Source organism: Polyodon spathula, chromosome 4, assembly GCF_017654505.1.
Source record: "Polyodon spathula isolate WHYD16114869_AA chromosome 4, ASM1765450v1, whole genome shotgun sequence".
Taxonomy (NCBI): Eukaryota; Metazoa; Chordata; class Actinopteri; order Acipenseriformes; family Polyodontidae; genus Polyodon; species Polyodon spathula.
Window position 1 is genome coordinate 69,778,475 of NC_054537.1, and position 12,721 is coordinate 69,791,195.

At 35.4% G+C, this 12,721-nt stretch overlaps 1 protein-coding gene across 1 annotated transcript in view; it reads left to right on the plus strand.

Moving 5' to 3' along the window:
• Positions 1-1,422: 1,422 nt before the first annotated feature.
• LOC121314798 (aromatic-L-amino-acid decarboxylase-like) overlaps positions 1,423-12,721 on the plus strand; it is a 42,285-nt gene continuing 30,986 nt past the window's right edge. The window contains exons 1-4 of the mRNA XM_041248483.1: positions 1,423-1,491; positions 4,858-5,087; positions 5,826-5,939; positions 12,495-12,614. Coding sequence (XP_041104417.1) covers positions 4,887-5,087; positions 5,826-5,939; positions 12,495-12,614 — 435 coding nt within the window. The 5' untranslated portion in view covers positions 1,423-1,491; positions 4,858-4,886. The remainder of the gene's footprint in view (positions 1,492-4,857; positions 5,088-5,825; positions 5,940-12,494; positions 12,615-12,721) is intronic.

Genomic DNA, 12,721 nt, shown 5'->3' on the forward strand with positions numbered 1-12,721 from the left:
GAGTGTACAGCAATCAATAATGATTGATTAGACAACAACTGTTGAAAATAAAATTTGACCAAAATATCGCCTGTGGGTCTGTTAAATGTTGTAGCTGTCAGGATTTACTCAAACCAAACCACGATCTGAAACAGAAAACTTCAGTTTGTTTATTTGATGTTTCCAGACTGAACAACAGGGAGAAATCCTATTGGCCATTTTAGGTATCAGTCATTCACCGATTGATCGACGTGATCAATCCACCATTCACACGGAAGTGATTGGTCAAACACAGCGTGCCCAAGCATTGAGTTACTACCACGTGTTGCCAAGTCCACGGTTTTCCCGCGGAATTAGGCTACTTGAAAAACACAGCCGCAGGAAATACTGAGGAGTCGTGTGTTGATAATGTAATTAGATAAGTGGTATAACTTTACAAGATTGAACTGTTTTCATGTTTGTAATATTGTTTGGGATACAGTACCAGCGTTAATATTTCAATAAAGGGATCACGCTGTAATTCGGTTGCTGGTCTGGCATGAATGTTGATTTGTGCCTTCAGAGCTTCCGTACCAATTTGTTGATAGTGACGTGTAGATTACCTGTACTGGTGCTTGTAGTTATCAAATTTATACTAGGTATACTAGGTTTACATACATAAACCTATGTGTTAATAATAAGCTTGCTTTCAGTTAAAAAAATGATTTACTATTTTTGGGCTTTTTTTTAAAGTAACTTTGGGCTATAAACTCTGCAGAAATCCTAACTACCACATATGCCACGGTACAACAGAGACAGCATACAGTAATCAACAGCGATCGATCAGCTCTGAAAATAACTATTGAAAGTAAGATTAAGTTGGCTAAAAATAGGTCCTTAGATCCGCTAAAATCCATGAAAAGTTGCGCCAATCAAAGCACTATAAAAAATACAGACCTTTTTGTTTGCTTGTTTGACTTCTGCATCCAACACTGAAAAACACGGATAAATGGTACACAGGGCAGTTTACATGTCAATCATGCACTTTTTAAATGACGTGACCGATAGAACATTCACATATTTTGAGAGCTTAAACCCATCTACACACACTGTAAAAAAGAATTGAAATGATCGGGTGCTCACAGCCGGCGCTACGGTGAAATTTATTTTAGGACATACGCCGTACGCCCCCCTAGCACTTTATGAGGACATTTTTAGGGTGTACGCCGTACGCCCCCTAGCACTGAAAGGGTGAAGAAAGAGTGCTATCTGTTTATTTCTTGAAGCATGTGTGAGTAAGACCCTGAGTGTTAGGTGCTGACCCCCATCCTCCAATGAATGCATGAAGAGAGGCTGCTCTACCGCTTTGATGCTTGTGATATAATGGGGCTGATAACAGGGATGTACTCTGATTGGCTGTCTGAAGAGGGTATTCTGCATATAACTGCTGCCTGTCTCTGCTCACTACCAGTACTGCTTCTACTGAAGGCTGAAAGGGAAGACTGTCTCTCCACAGCACAGGGGATTAAAACTGTAAGTACAGCTTCCAGTCCATATCCCTTCAATAATAAAGCTAGTAAACTTGACAGGTAACTAAAGTAACATTTCTATTAGGAACACAAGATAATAATTCTAATTCAATTTTCTGAACTTTCTGTAACTGTACAGTACAATGGTGAAATAGAGACGAGGGTGTGTAGTGTTAAAAAGAGTTCCAGAGTAAGATTTTTTTTTTTATTTTTTTTATTTTTTTAAATACAGTAAATATTTTGTGGCAAGTGTGGCTCGTCTAGTTTTTATATTGTATATAATCATGAAAAACAGCATTGGCAGAACTCAGCACGCTCTGGTTAAAAATTGTACCTTGCACCTTTAATTGTGTTTGCATGTGCAGTAAATAATCTACCTGAGCACCACTTGCACAGTTTACTGTGTTTAATCAGGTCACCCAGTAAAGGTTCAGTGCTAGAATCAATTGTAACATACCGCTACAGACAAACCAGACACCCAGAGAAGAGTTTAGGGGGGTGTCTGGGGGCTGACAGCAAACTTAAACCCCGTTCACACTACTGTGCTGGCCCAGGGCCACCTCAGATATTGGTTTGAAACCCCATTCACATTTGCAGTTTAAGGCCTAAAATGTGGCAAATTGCTTTTTTAAAATTTATTTTTATGGAACGATAGCCTCAGAATGGAAGAGCTACAGTACTTGTTGATATACAGTAGTAAATGATTTGTCTTAGTAGAATTCTTATTAATATATATAGTAATCGTACAATTTATATTATATATATATATATATATATATATATATATATATATATATATATATATATATATATAATATATATTATTGACTATGTTATGGTGTTTAACAGGGTGACGGTCTGAGCTTACCCCCACCCACAATCACATTATTCATGACATGACAGGTATAAATATATATTTTCTTAACAGATACTTCACAGACTGCAAATGACTATGATTGACTGACCACCTAATACTAATACGACTGCTCCTTCCTAAGGAAAGACACGGCATTAAATACTATTAAATACATTACACATGCTTCTTCTCATTTATACGTATTTGTTTAACCTGCATGAATACTGTCTTTGTTTACAACTATTCTATTGTTTACATGTTATTATAATTGTCATTATTATTCTGTCGTCCCTAAACATTATCAGTAAAGACATTTTGCTCAACAACATGCACGATACATAATAAACTGCTGCTCTATCGCCAGTATAATAACTTTAACAATAATAATCACAATAACAGGCATTGAAATATTACAGTGTATGTCTCACCCTCACATAGTGCATCAACGATCTTAATATTTCTGGATGAGAGCAGCATTTTTTTGTGTGTGTGTGTAAAGATGCACACTTCTGTAGCAAAATAAACAATGGTAGCTGAATATGCCAAGTCCACCAGCATTATGTATCATTATTGAGATCCACAATCCTGCAGCTTTTATATTTATCTCTTACTAAATAACAGGAAGGGTAATTGTGCCAAGTTAAGCATAATTATGAACGCACTGCAGCTCGTATATTATGTGAAAGAAACAACCTGAACGTTAACCTGCTAGATTTTTTAAATTTATTTAATATTTTTATAATTAAAGTTGTGTGATGTAGTGTGATGTAGAAATAATTACCATTCAATACTGATTCACTGCCGTCTTGGCTAGCAGAGCATTCACTTTCTATTTACCTTTCACGTGCTTGGGAGTATGGGAGTGTCTACTGAGCTGGGCAACCACATTGGTCATATGATACGAAACGGCTGGCCTAGTCTGCTTTGCGTTCATATATATGTAAAGGCCGGCCCTGGTCCTGTTTTGCAGGCCCTGGACTGCCTTTTCTTTTTCGGAGCATTCATAAAACAAGTTTGTATTATTTATAAAACAAGTTTTTGTAATTGTATCAATAATATTAGTGCATTTCTGACCTTGCCAAAGATAAACTATATGTAGTGTTCTGCGTTTCTGGTTTATTCCGAATTTTACCGAAAAATTACAGGATTTTTTTTTTTTACTGGACGTCGGTTTTTACTGATTTATACCTGCTTTCTAACTATTATTCAATATTTTCCTGATACTATTTTCTAGGAAATGCACACTATTTTGATTAAAATGCTGTTTTATTTTGATTCCGACATTGTAATAAATAGCCTACTCTTCATCCTAGGTGGATACAGCAGATGTTTAGATGCCAGAGGTTCAAATAACATTCAAACCTGGTTCTCCCTGTCACTTCACAAACACATTACTATCACCTGATTATGCTGGCCAATCAAAGTCTGATTATTGTGGCAATTGCTGGGCGTAGTAACTACTAGCTTGATCAAAAACTAAATTGAAATACTGACATGAAAATATTATATTTTTAGTGGATGAGGAATGGAGAGAACGTAAATCAGTTTATGAATATTCAAAAGAAAACAAACGTTTCGAAGTATGCAAAAAGCAAAAATAGCAGAAGTGGGTCAGATGAGGTAGAGGATGCATAGCGCTGCAATGTTTGAGGTACATGTTCGCACTGACAATAAAAGTACACACTGAAAAATAAGTGACACATTAAATTAAAACAAGAAAGTGAACTGAGAGACAAGCAATCAATTTATGTGGCTTTTACACATGCTTTAATAAAAAGAGAGTGCAGAATGACTGTTAATGAGATTGTCAGAGCGCTGTGCTTTGCTTTGCTGTTTGTTGCAGAGAGGTGTGTACTGGTGACTTCGTGCGAAAGTACTGTATGTAGTAAAACACTGCCTAATGCCGACAATCTTAGTCGTAAATATTTGACAGAAAATGGTGATGCTTCAGTTGTCAGTTTTCTCTTATTATTTGAAGGTGAATCAACCTGGCTTGTTTTGTGCTGATGTCATGTTCATACCTTGTGTTAATTCGTTTTCCGTCAGCACAGCGACTGCCCAAACATTCGCAAAGCACCAGTTTCTACTTGCACAGATTCTGCTTCATCATACATGTCAGGGACATTAACCCTAATTAGAAACGACAACTGCTCCTTATCATATTCCACATGTAAAGTTTTTTTTTTTTTTTTTTCTGAGATGTTTTGCCCCGATTTTTACCGATGTTTCAATTGCAAACTATTTTGTACCGATTTTATCCCTATTTTAATATATGTAAAATAAACTCCGAAAAATTCGCGGGATTTTTTTTTTTTAAAGATACAATCCAAAAACGTGGAACACTAACTACATGGTATAGAAATTAAGTAAAAAAAAGTAAGCACATTTTTTTTTTTTAATTATTATTATTTTAGATTAAGTATTTAGATAAAAATGACATGTCATTCTACAGTAATATCTTTCAGTGTTATATTTAAGCCTGTATTTATGTACTGAAAGTTTTCCTTTTTTTAGGCTGTGGATTTCAGTAATCAAGAGGCACAATGGACACTGCAGAATTCAGAAGACGGGGAAAGGAGATGGTGGACTACATCGCAGATTACCTGGAGAATATTGAAGGAAGGCAGGTTTATCCAGATGTGGTACCAGGTTACCTGAGGAATCTGATTCCAGACGCAGCCCCAGAGCAACCAGAGGCATATGAAGAGATAGTTAAGGACATTGAGAGAGTCATTATGCCTGGGGTAAGTGCTAAGAGTGCAAGATGACACAGTCTGAGTGGTTTTCTGTTTATAATTTTTTTTTTTTTTTTAATGTATTTATTTTTTTTTTTAGATAGTAATTCACAGGCATTTCTAGTCAGCAGTATGTTCTTGGGGGGGTGGGCGGGCACCTAATGCAGTTGCACCTCATGTAACCATGATTACTGTGATGTACAGTACAAACATAGTTTAGCATGTTTTCATGCTTTTGAACAAAAATTATGGTTCTAAAAGGGTATAGTTTTCATAACGTTGATAAGGGTTGTATAATGTTCGGACTTGATAATGATAAGAGTGAACTGTGCTTTGTGGAGGGCAAAGTCTTTTTTGTAAAACTAAACTAACATTACTCATCAGTTTTAGAAACAGTATAAGACATATCTACCACAAGGTGGCTGTCAGTGCCTACAAAACAAAATGCTAAAGTGCAAGATAAAAGAGAAGTGCAGAGTTACAGTGAGTAAATATAAGCTTATTGGCAATTAAAAACAGTGCTGGTATCTGGTTTATGCCTCCAAATCGAAGAAAATGTCAAATGAATGATATATCAAACACACTGTGTTCTTATACGTGGGTGTTTAGGATGTCCAAGGCTACACTGAATGTACTTACCATATACTGCGTAAGGAGGAATGTTTTTGTACTATCTGGAGTTTAATAATCAAGTTGGTTGCTGAATTTCATTCTTCATCTTAAAAAATGTGGTTTTGTGTCATGCAGGTGACCCACTGGCAAAGCCCATATTTCTATGCCTATTTTCCAACTGGCAGTTCCTTCCCAGCAATGCTCGCTGATATGCTGTCTGGAGCCATTGGATGTATTGGATTTTCCTGGGTATGTTTTGGTTTTGTGTGATTCTACATAACATTCCTATTTTTTATTCTAATATACTAAACAAAATGGCAAGAAACAAGCAACAACCACAAAACAATCTACAATATAAAAATGAAGAAAACAGTATTACAATACAGAGTTTATCATAAATATTATATATATATATATATATATATATATATATATATATATATATATATATATATTATAGATCTATATATATATATATTTCAGAGACTCGTTTTGTTTTTTTAAAATATGTATATATACACACAGCCGAGTGGTGAATATGAACAAGTACCTGTTACGAGTAGTTTTTAGGGCACTCTGGTTTGAGCCCCTACCTCCTTTGGTATAAATACACATATAACTTTTTTTTATATTCTGTTTGTACCATTCCGTGGTTTGATAACGTTGATCATGTAAAAGACACATACAATTCTAAATGGGGAATTGAGATGGATACAGAACCATATACAAATAAGGAGCTACTGTGGGCAGGATTTTCAAAAGTTCATAAATGATAACCCAAGTGTTAATCAAGAAATCGGTAAATGTAGCATTTGCAAGTGTTGTTGTGCCTGTTTCGTTATTAATCGCCCTAATGTGATTTCTGAAATTATGTTCATTAATGAAATAATGTTCATATATTAGCGAACAGTGCCTCTTGCGACTATTTATTTTGTTCGTATGGAAATTTTAAAGCAAATCGTGTTATCATTTATCAGGAGTTAATTTGCACTTGGAAATGGAGGGTTTTAATTAACGAAAGAGTATATAACTCACCTTGAAACAGACATTTAACAGACCACCTATGTGACGCTGACAATACAGTGTTAAGACAAGGGTTAATTTCTAAAAGACTACCTCGATAATTCAGTATTTCTAGTTTTTTTTTTTTTTTTTTTTTTCTTTATTATTTTCACAATAAAAAGTAACTACACGGATCACATTTACAAACATAGAACAGTAACTTTAAAAAAAAAACCCAGGAGTCGAAACACACAGACACAGGAACCTGGAACAGGAACAAGTTAACACATAGACGTCATACAAGCAAGAAGAACAATAACTGTACAACTAAAATAAAACCTGTCATGCCTGGATAAATTTGGTAGTGGTTGCAGAGATTATATCCCATCCCTCTACTGTAGCTGTCCGAGCCCTATTTAATCTGGTTGTAGTACGATTTAGGTGCACAATATCTTGGAATGCAGTGAGCCAGTATTGGATCAGAGGTAAGTTTGCGGTAATCCAGAGTTGCAGAATTAACTTCTTCACTGAAGTTAGACGTGCTAATAGAATTCTACGTTGAGGCCGTGCAAAATCAAATATTGAATCATCATTTATCTCTTTGCAGTCCATTTTTTCAGCACTTGTCAGGTCCAATTTATTTTCACACACGCTGTTTATTTTGTAAGGTGTTGCATAGGCTCAGTGGATGAGTTTGAAACGTATAAATTGGTGAGCTGGAGTTTTAGATGCTAAAGATATGTTTGACCACATTCTTTCTCAGACAGATGTAAGTCCCATCCACCCAAGCTCTCGGTCTCAAATGTTTGTAATTGGCAGAGAGTGGCATGTATGGTTCAATAATACACTATATATGCCCCAAACTATGCCCCAAGGACTTTGTGTGGGTTTGATCCAGTCCAGGTCCAGGGGGACGGTACAGTACAATTAGCAGGAGTTGACAGGGAGAGGTTAGTTGGACAGCGTGAAATTCAAAGGTGTAAACAGCGAGTGATGAGAGGTCAGAGGGGACAGAAAAGAGTAAGGAGGGAGAGAGGAGAAGACCAGTCCCACCTCCCCATGCAATGAGATGCAATGTATGGGACAGGACATAGAGAGAGGATAGGGCAGCAGGAGTTATAGTGTTATCAGGATTAAGCCAGGTCTCAGTGAGAGCAAAGAAATCGAGAGAGAGAGAGTTGGGAGGCAAAGGCAGAGATGAAATCAGCTTCGTTAGCAGAAGAATGACAGTTCCAGAGGGCACCAGAGAGTGTGCGGGAGGAAAGAGGGGGGATTAAGGGGAGTGAATCTAAGACTAAGATTTTTACGACCAATCCCAGTAAAAGAAAGGTCTTGAAGTTTATGAGGTTGAACTAGAGCTGCTTCTATGGAACGCCAGGAGACTGTTCAATCCTGGTCCATCCAGGACCTCGTTACCTTGAGCTGGAATGCCCAATAATAGAATTTCAAATTAGGGAGAGCTAGTCCTCCAAAGGATCTAGTACATTACAGTGTGTTCAGTTGTATTCTAGTGTTTCCCGCTCCTGAAAAATTTATATGTGCATCTTCAAAGTACTTTGGAGGAGACATGGGTAAAAAACAAAACATTTAAAAGAGGTAAAACATTCATTTTTACTTTTGCTATTCTACCATATATTTTTACTGTAATGCTATTCTACCATGTAAACTGCCCCATCTTTGCAAATCAACTTTAATGTTCTGTATGAGTTTGCCAAAGTTATCCTTAACAATCTTCTGACATGAGGGGTGAATCCAAATGCCCAGGTATGTCAATGAGTTATGAATTGGAATAATGGAAGGTAACTTAGTGATTTTTGCTGCCTCATTTAATGGCATCAATGTTGACTTAGTCCAGTTAATTTTATAACCTGCTAATTTTCTAAAATCATCAAACAGTTTCAACATGTGAAGAATAGAAACAGAAATATTAGAGAGGTACAGGGGAATATCATCGGCATGTAAGGATATGTGATGTTTCAAACTATTTATTTCAATTGGAACAATAACTGTACTTTGCCTAATGGCCTGTGCAAGATATTCCAATGAGCAAATAACAGGGGTGAGAGTGTCCTGTCGGGATCCCCTGTCCAGCTGAAGTGGGGAGGACTGACAGATTGCAGTTGTGACAGAAGCAAGAGGAACATAACGTTATATAAGGTTTGTTCCATAAAAATAAATTTGGGACTAAAGCCAAAGTGTTCAAATATTAGCAATAAATAATCCCACTCTAAAGGGTCAAAAGCCTTTTGAGAATTTTGGACAGGCTTCAGCAAGAGCTTTTTCTATACTTGTGATTAAGAATGAGATTTATTCACTTATTTTAACCATTTGTAACTTTATGGAACGTTTTTTGTATTGCTAAAATGATATACCGTTATTTGCACCCAGTGTAATGTAACTACCAAGAAATTATCAATGCAACTGTAGCCTATTTGAATTCTGCATATGTACATTATATGTGACCCGGGACAACAAAATCAGTCGGAAGTCGCATATGTAGATTTTACACAGCAGCCAGATTACTGAGTGAAGTCATGAATTACACCGTGTAACAATTTTTTTTTTTTTTTTTTTTTTGTTCCTGGGTAGTAAGTGTTATCTCCTAATTGCTTATGCATCAAAAGTATAGAAAATGGCTATTATTCCCCACAAACTTTGCTTTTGTGACCAGGACAGTGATATTTAAAAATATCACTATTTCCAATGGGAAAACGGGCAAATGTGTGTCTTTTTGTTCACATAAAGTCAGAAAAACAACAACATATGAATCCAAATTAACATGTATTTATACTAAAGTAATACAAAAATGACTACAAAAGATTTAGAAGAGAGTAGTTTTTCGAGATTTACGATTATACTGTACATTTACGAGTATACTGTACATTTACGAGTATACAGTATAATCGTAAATCTCGAAAAACTACTCACTCCTAAATCTTTTGTTGTCATTTTTGTATTACTTTAGTATAAATACATGTTAATTTGGATTCATATGTTGTTGTTTTTCTGACTTTATGTGAACAAAAAGACACACATTTGCCCGTTTTCCCATTGGAAATAGTGATATTTTGAAATATCACTGTCCTGGTCACAAAAGCAAGGTTTGTGGGGAATAATAGCCATTTTCTATACTTTTGAGGCATAAGCAATTAGGAAATAACACTTACTACCCAGGAACAAAAATTGTGTTACATAGTGTTATACGTATTTGAGTTTTACACGTTTCTGTTTACTTAACAGTCCAAACTATCTTTTTATCGAGTTTATTTTGTGAAATAATGTCTCTGTATACCGTAAATACACAGTTTGGTAACAACAGCGACCTATAGATTGTCAAAATTAGCTGAAACAAAGACTAAAATCCGTACAATTCACTGAATCACAGCAACATCGTCCTTCCACGCATACACATCATCCAGGTATCTTTTGAAAGCTGTAGTTTCCCTCTTTCCCGCTATGTAGGCTATTTATAGACTGACATCTTATTTAGCCAATGAAAACGGTTTTAAGAAGTGGTAGCAGTATAAACAGTTCTGCTTGTTGCTATGCGTGACGTCATTTGGCTTCTTGTAGTATCCACCGATTGGCTGAATGCCTCCACGCGCTTTGACTTCTGGGACAGTGGCATTGCTGTGGTTGTGGACGCATAGAACTTGTGATATTAAACCCCGGCAATAAATAAATAAATAAATCACAGGCGAATCATGATGGAGAATCATGTCGCTGACATTGTCATTGATAACAATACTAGAACCGAGTTGCAAAAAATACGTAATTACAGCTGTGTAAATAAGTCGTCTAAATACAGCTGCAAACTGAATGACGGGAAACCCTGTGTTAAGATATTTTCTGACGAATATATACTTGTTAACTGAGGTAAGGTAGTCCAAGATATGTATTTCAGAATATGCAAATACCAAGTGAAATGTAAATAGTAAATGTAAATAGTTCAGCACTTTTAATTTAAAAGCATTTACATTTTTGTTTAAAAAAAAAAAAAAGCTATGAATTGTAAAAAAAAAACAAATTTCTATGTTTCAATAAATGAAAAATATATATTTGTATCATATAATTTCTTTGTCATATTTTGTAGAAAGGTATGAGGAGTTACTGGTGAACATTTGGTGTATGTGTCAGAATTCTAACATAATGGTTGCTAAGGAAATAGCTGGAAAGTAGGTGTCCCATGTTTCATCTTAATTTTCTCAAAATGGCGTCTTTTGACTTTGCTGATTTCAAAATGTCATATGTCAGGCCCCGTTTGAGATATATCAATAAGTTTTGTATTATTTTAAAGCTTATTGTATGTCCAATCCATTGCCACAATAAAACAGTTTTGGAAATTTTTGGCCAAGTGACTGATTTCGCTGTCCTGGGTCACATATGACAGGTGAGATCTACTGTAGATTTTATTTGAATTATACAACTGAAATCTTGATATAGAAAATGGCATATTAGATATTACAATAAAGTTTCCTTAGGTGATTGCGGATTTGCAATGTGTCCTTGGCTTAACACCTGTGTCTTATTCACACAAGAATGAAGAACAGGCGTTCAAGGACACACAGCGATGCAGTAAGAATATGATCGGGATCATTGACATGGATTTTGCCTAACATATTTCGTAATGTTGACTCCCCCCACACTTTATGTACAATTTACACTTTCACCGTCACACGTTTGTATGCATATAACATTTTCTTATAATACTCAGTGGATTCTTCTATTTAATCATGTTGAGATTATTTATCACGAAGGCGAGCAAATAGTAACTATAAAATGCATGATTAGAGGAATTCACTGAACAATTAATTATAAACAAATTGTGCATTGGGTTAGGAAGTTCTATCGTAGTTTTAAAAGTTTAATAAATATATAATGAAATGTTACATACCACATGTATAATAACTAAAAACTACAAACACCAATGACACTTGAAATGTGTGTATTTAGCCTACAGTCATGCCTACTAAAATACATACAAAAGTAGACATAAGAATACATTCTAACCAATATACATAGATGGCTTAAGATATATTTTTCTTTTTAACCAAAAAAAGATTGCACAATGTACATTAAATGATTTGTATATAGTAATCTGTGGCAAAATATCCCCCTGAATGAGGCTAAATGACTAATGGGGTTTCCTTTTTTTTTTTTTTTTTTTTTTTTTTTTTATCCATGTCGTCCGATTTTTACCCACACGCCAGATAATCATAAACCAGCATTTTATATGTGAAATGTTCTGAATAAATGTACATTCTGCATGACAAAATGCACAATTTTAAATGAAGTTTACAAATTATACACAAACTAGATATTCCCGTCATTTTATTTATTTCCATGTGGCGGCTGCTCGCTGGTGGGAGAGCCGCCTCCCTGTACGCTAGTGGTAATTTCATTCAAAAAATCATTTTTCTTGATTTTGTTAACATGCATTTTGATTAACAAGTTCCCCTTATCTAGTTGTTGAGACAGGAAGTGATGTAGGTGACCTGCAACCATTAAGCTTTTTAACGAGAAATGCGTTCATTAAAGACCTCATTGACTCAATTATAAAGCATTAATGGATTGATTTAATTAACACATTTTGTTTGAAAATCACTTGCTACTAAAGCTCTCGTTACTACACCACGACTTCGATACAATAACACTGGTTTATGAAAATCCTGCCCTGTGTTCCTTATGTAAATGTTAGCATTTTACACACAGTAGTTTATAAATAAAATGCCATGTTTGTTAAAAATTAAACCAACAATCAAACAAATATCATTTTTTTTCTAATGTTCCCCTTTATATCAGGCTGCCAGTCCAGCTTGTACAGAATTGGAGACTGTGATGCTTGACTGGCTGGGAAAGATGTTGAATTTACCAAAAGAATTCTTGGCTGGCACTGAAGGACAAGGTGGTGGTGTGATACAGGTAAGTCCTAGGTTATAATAGAAGTAATTCAGAATAATAGGTAAATACCAAGTCTATAAAGTACATCTGACAAGAATTCCAGGCATTTCAACATGGTTGCCAACTGG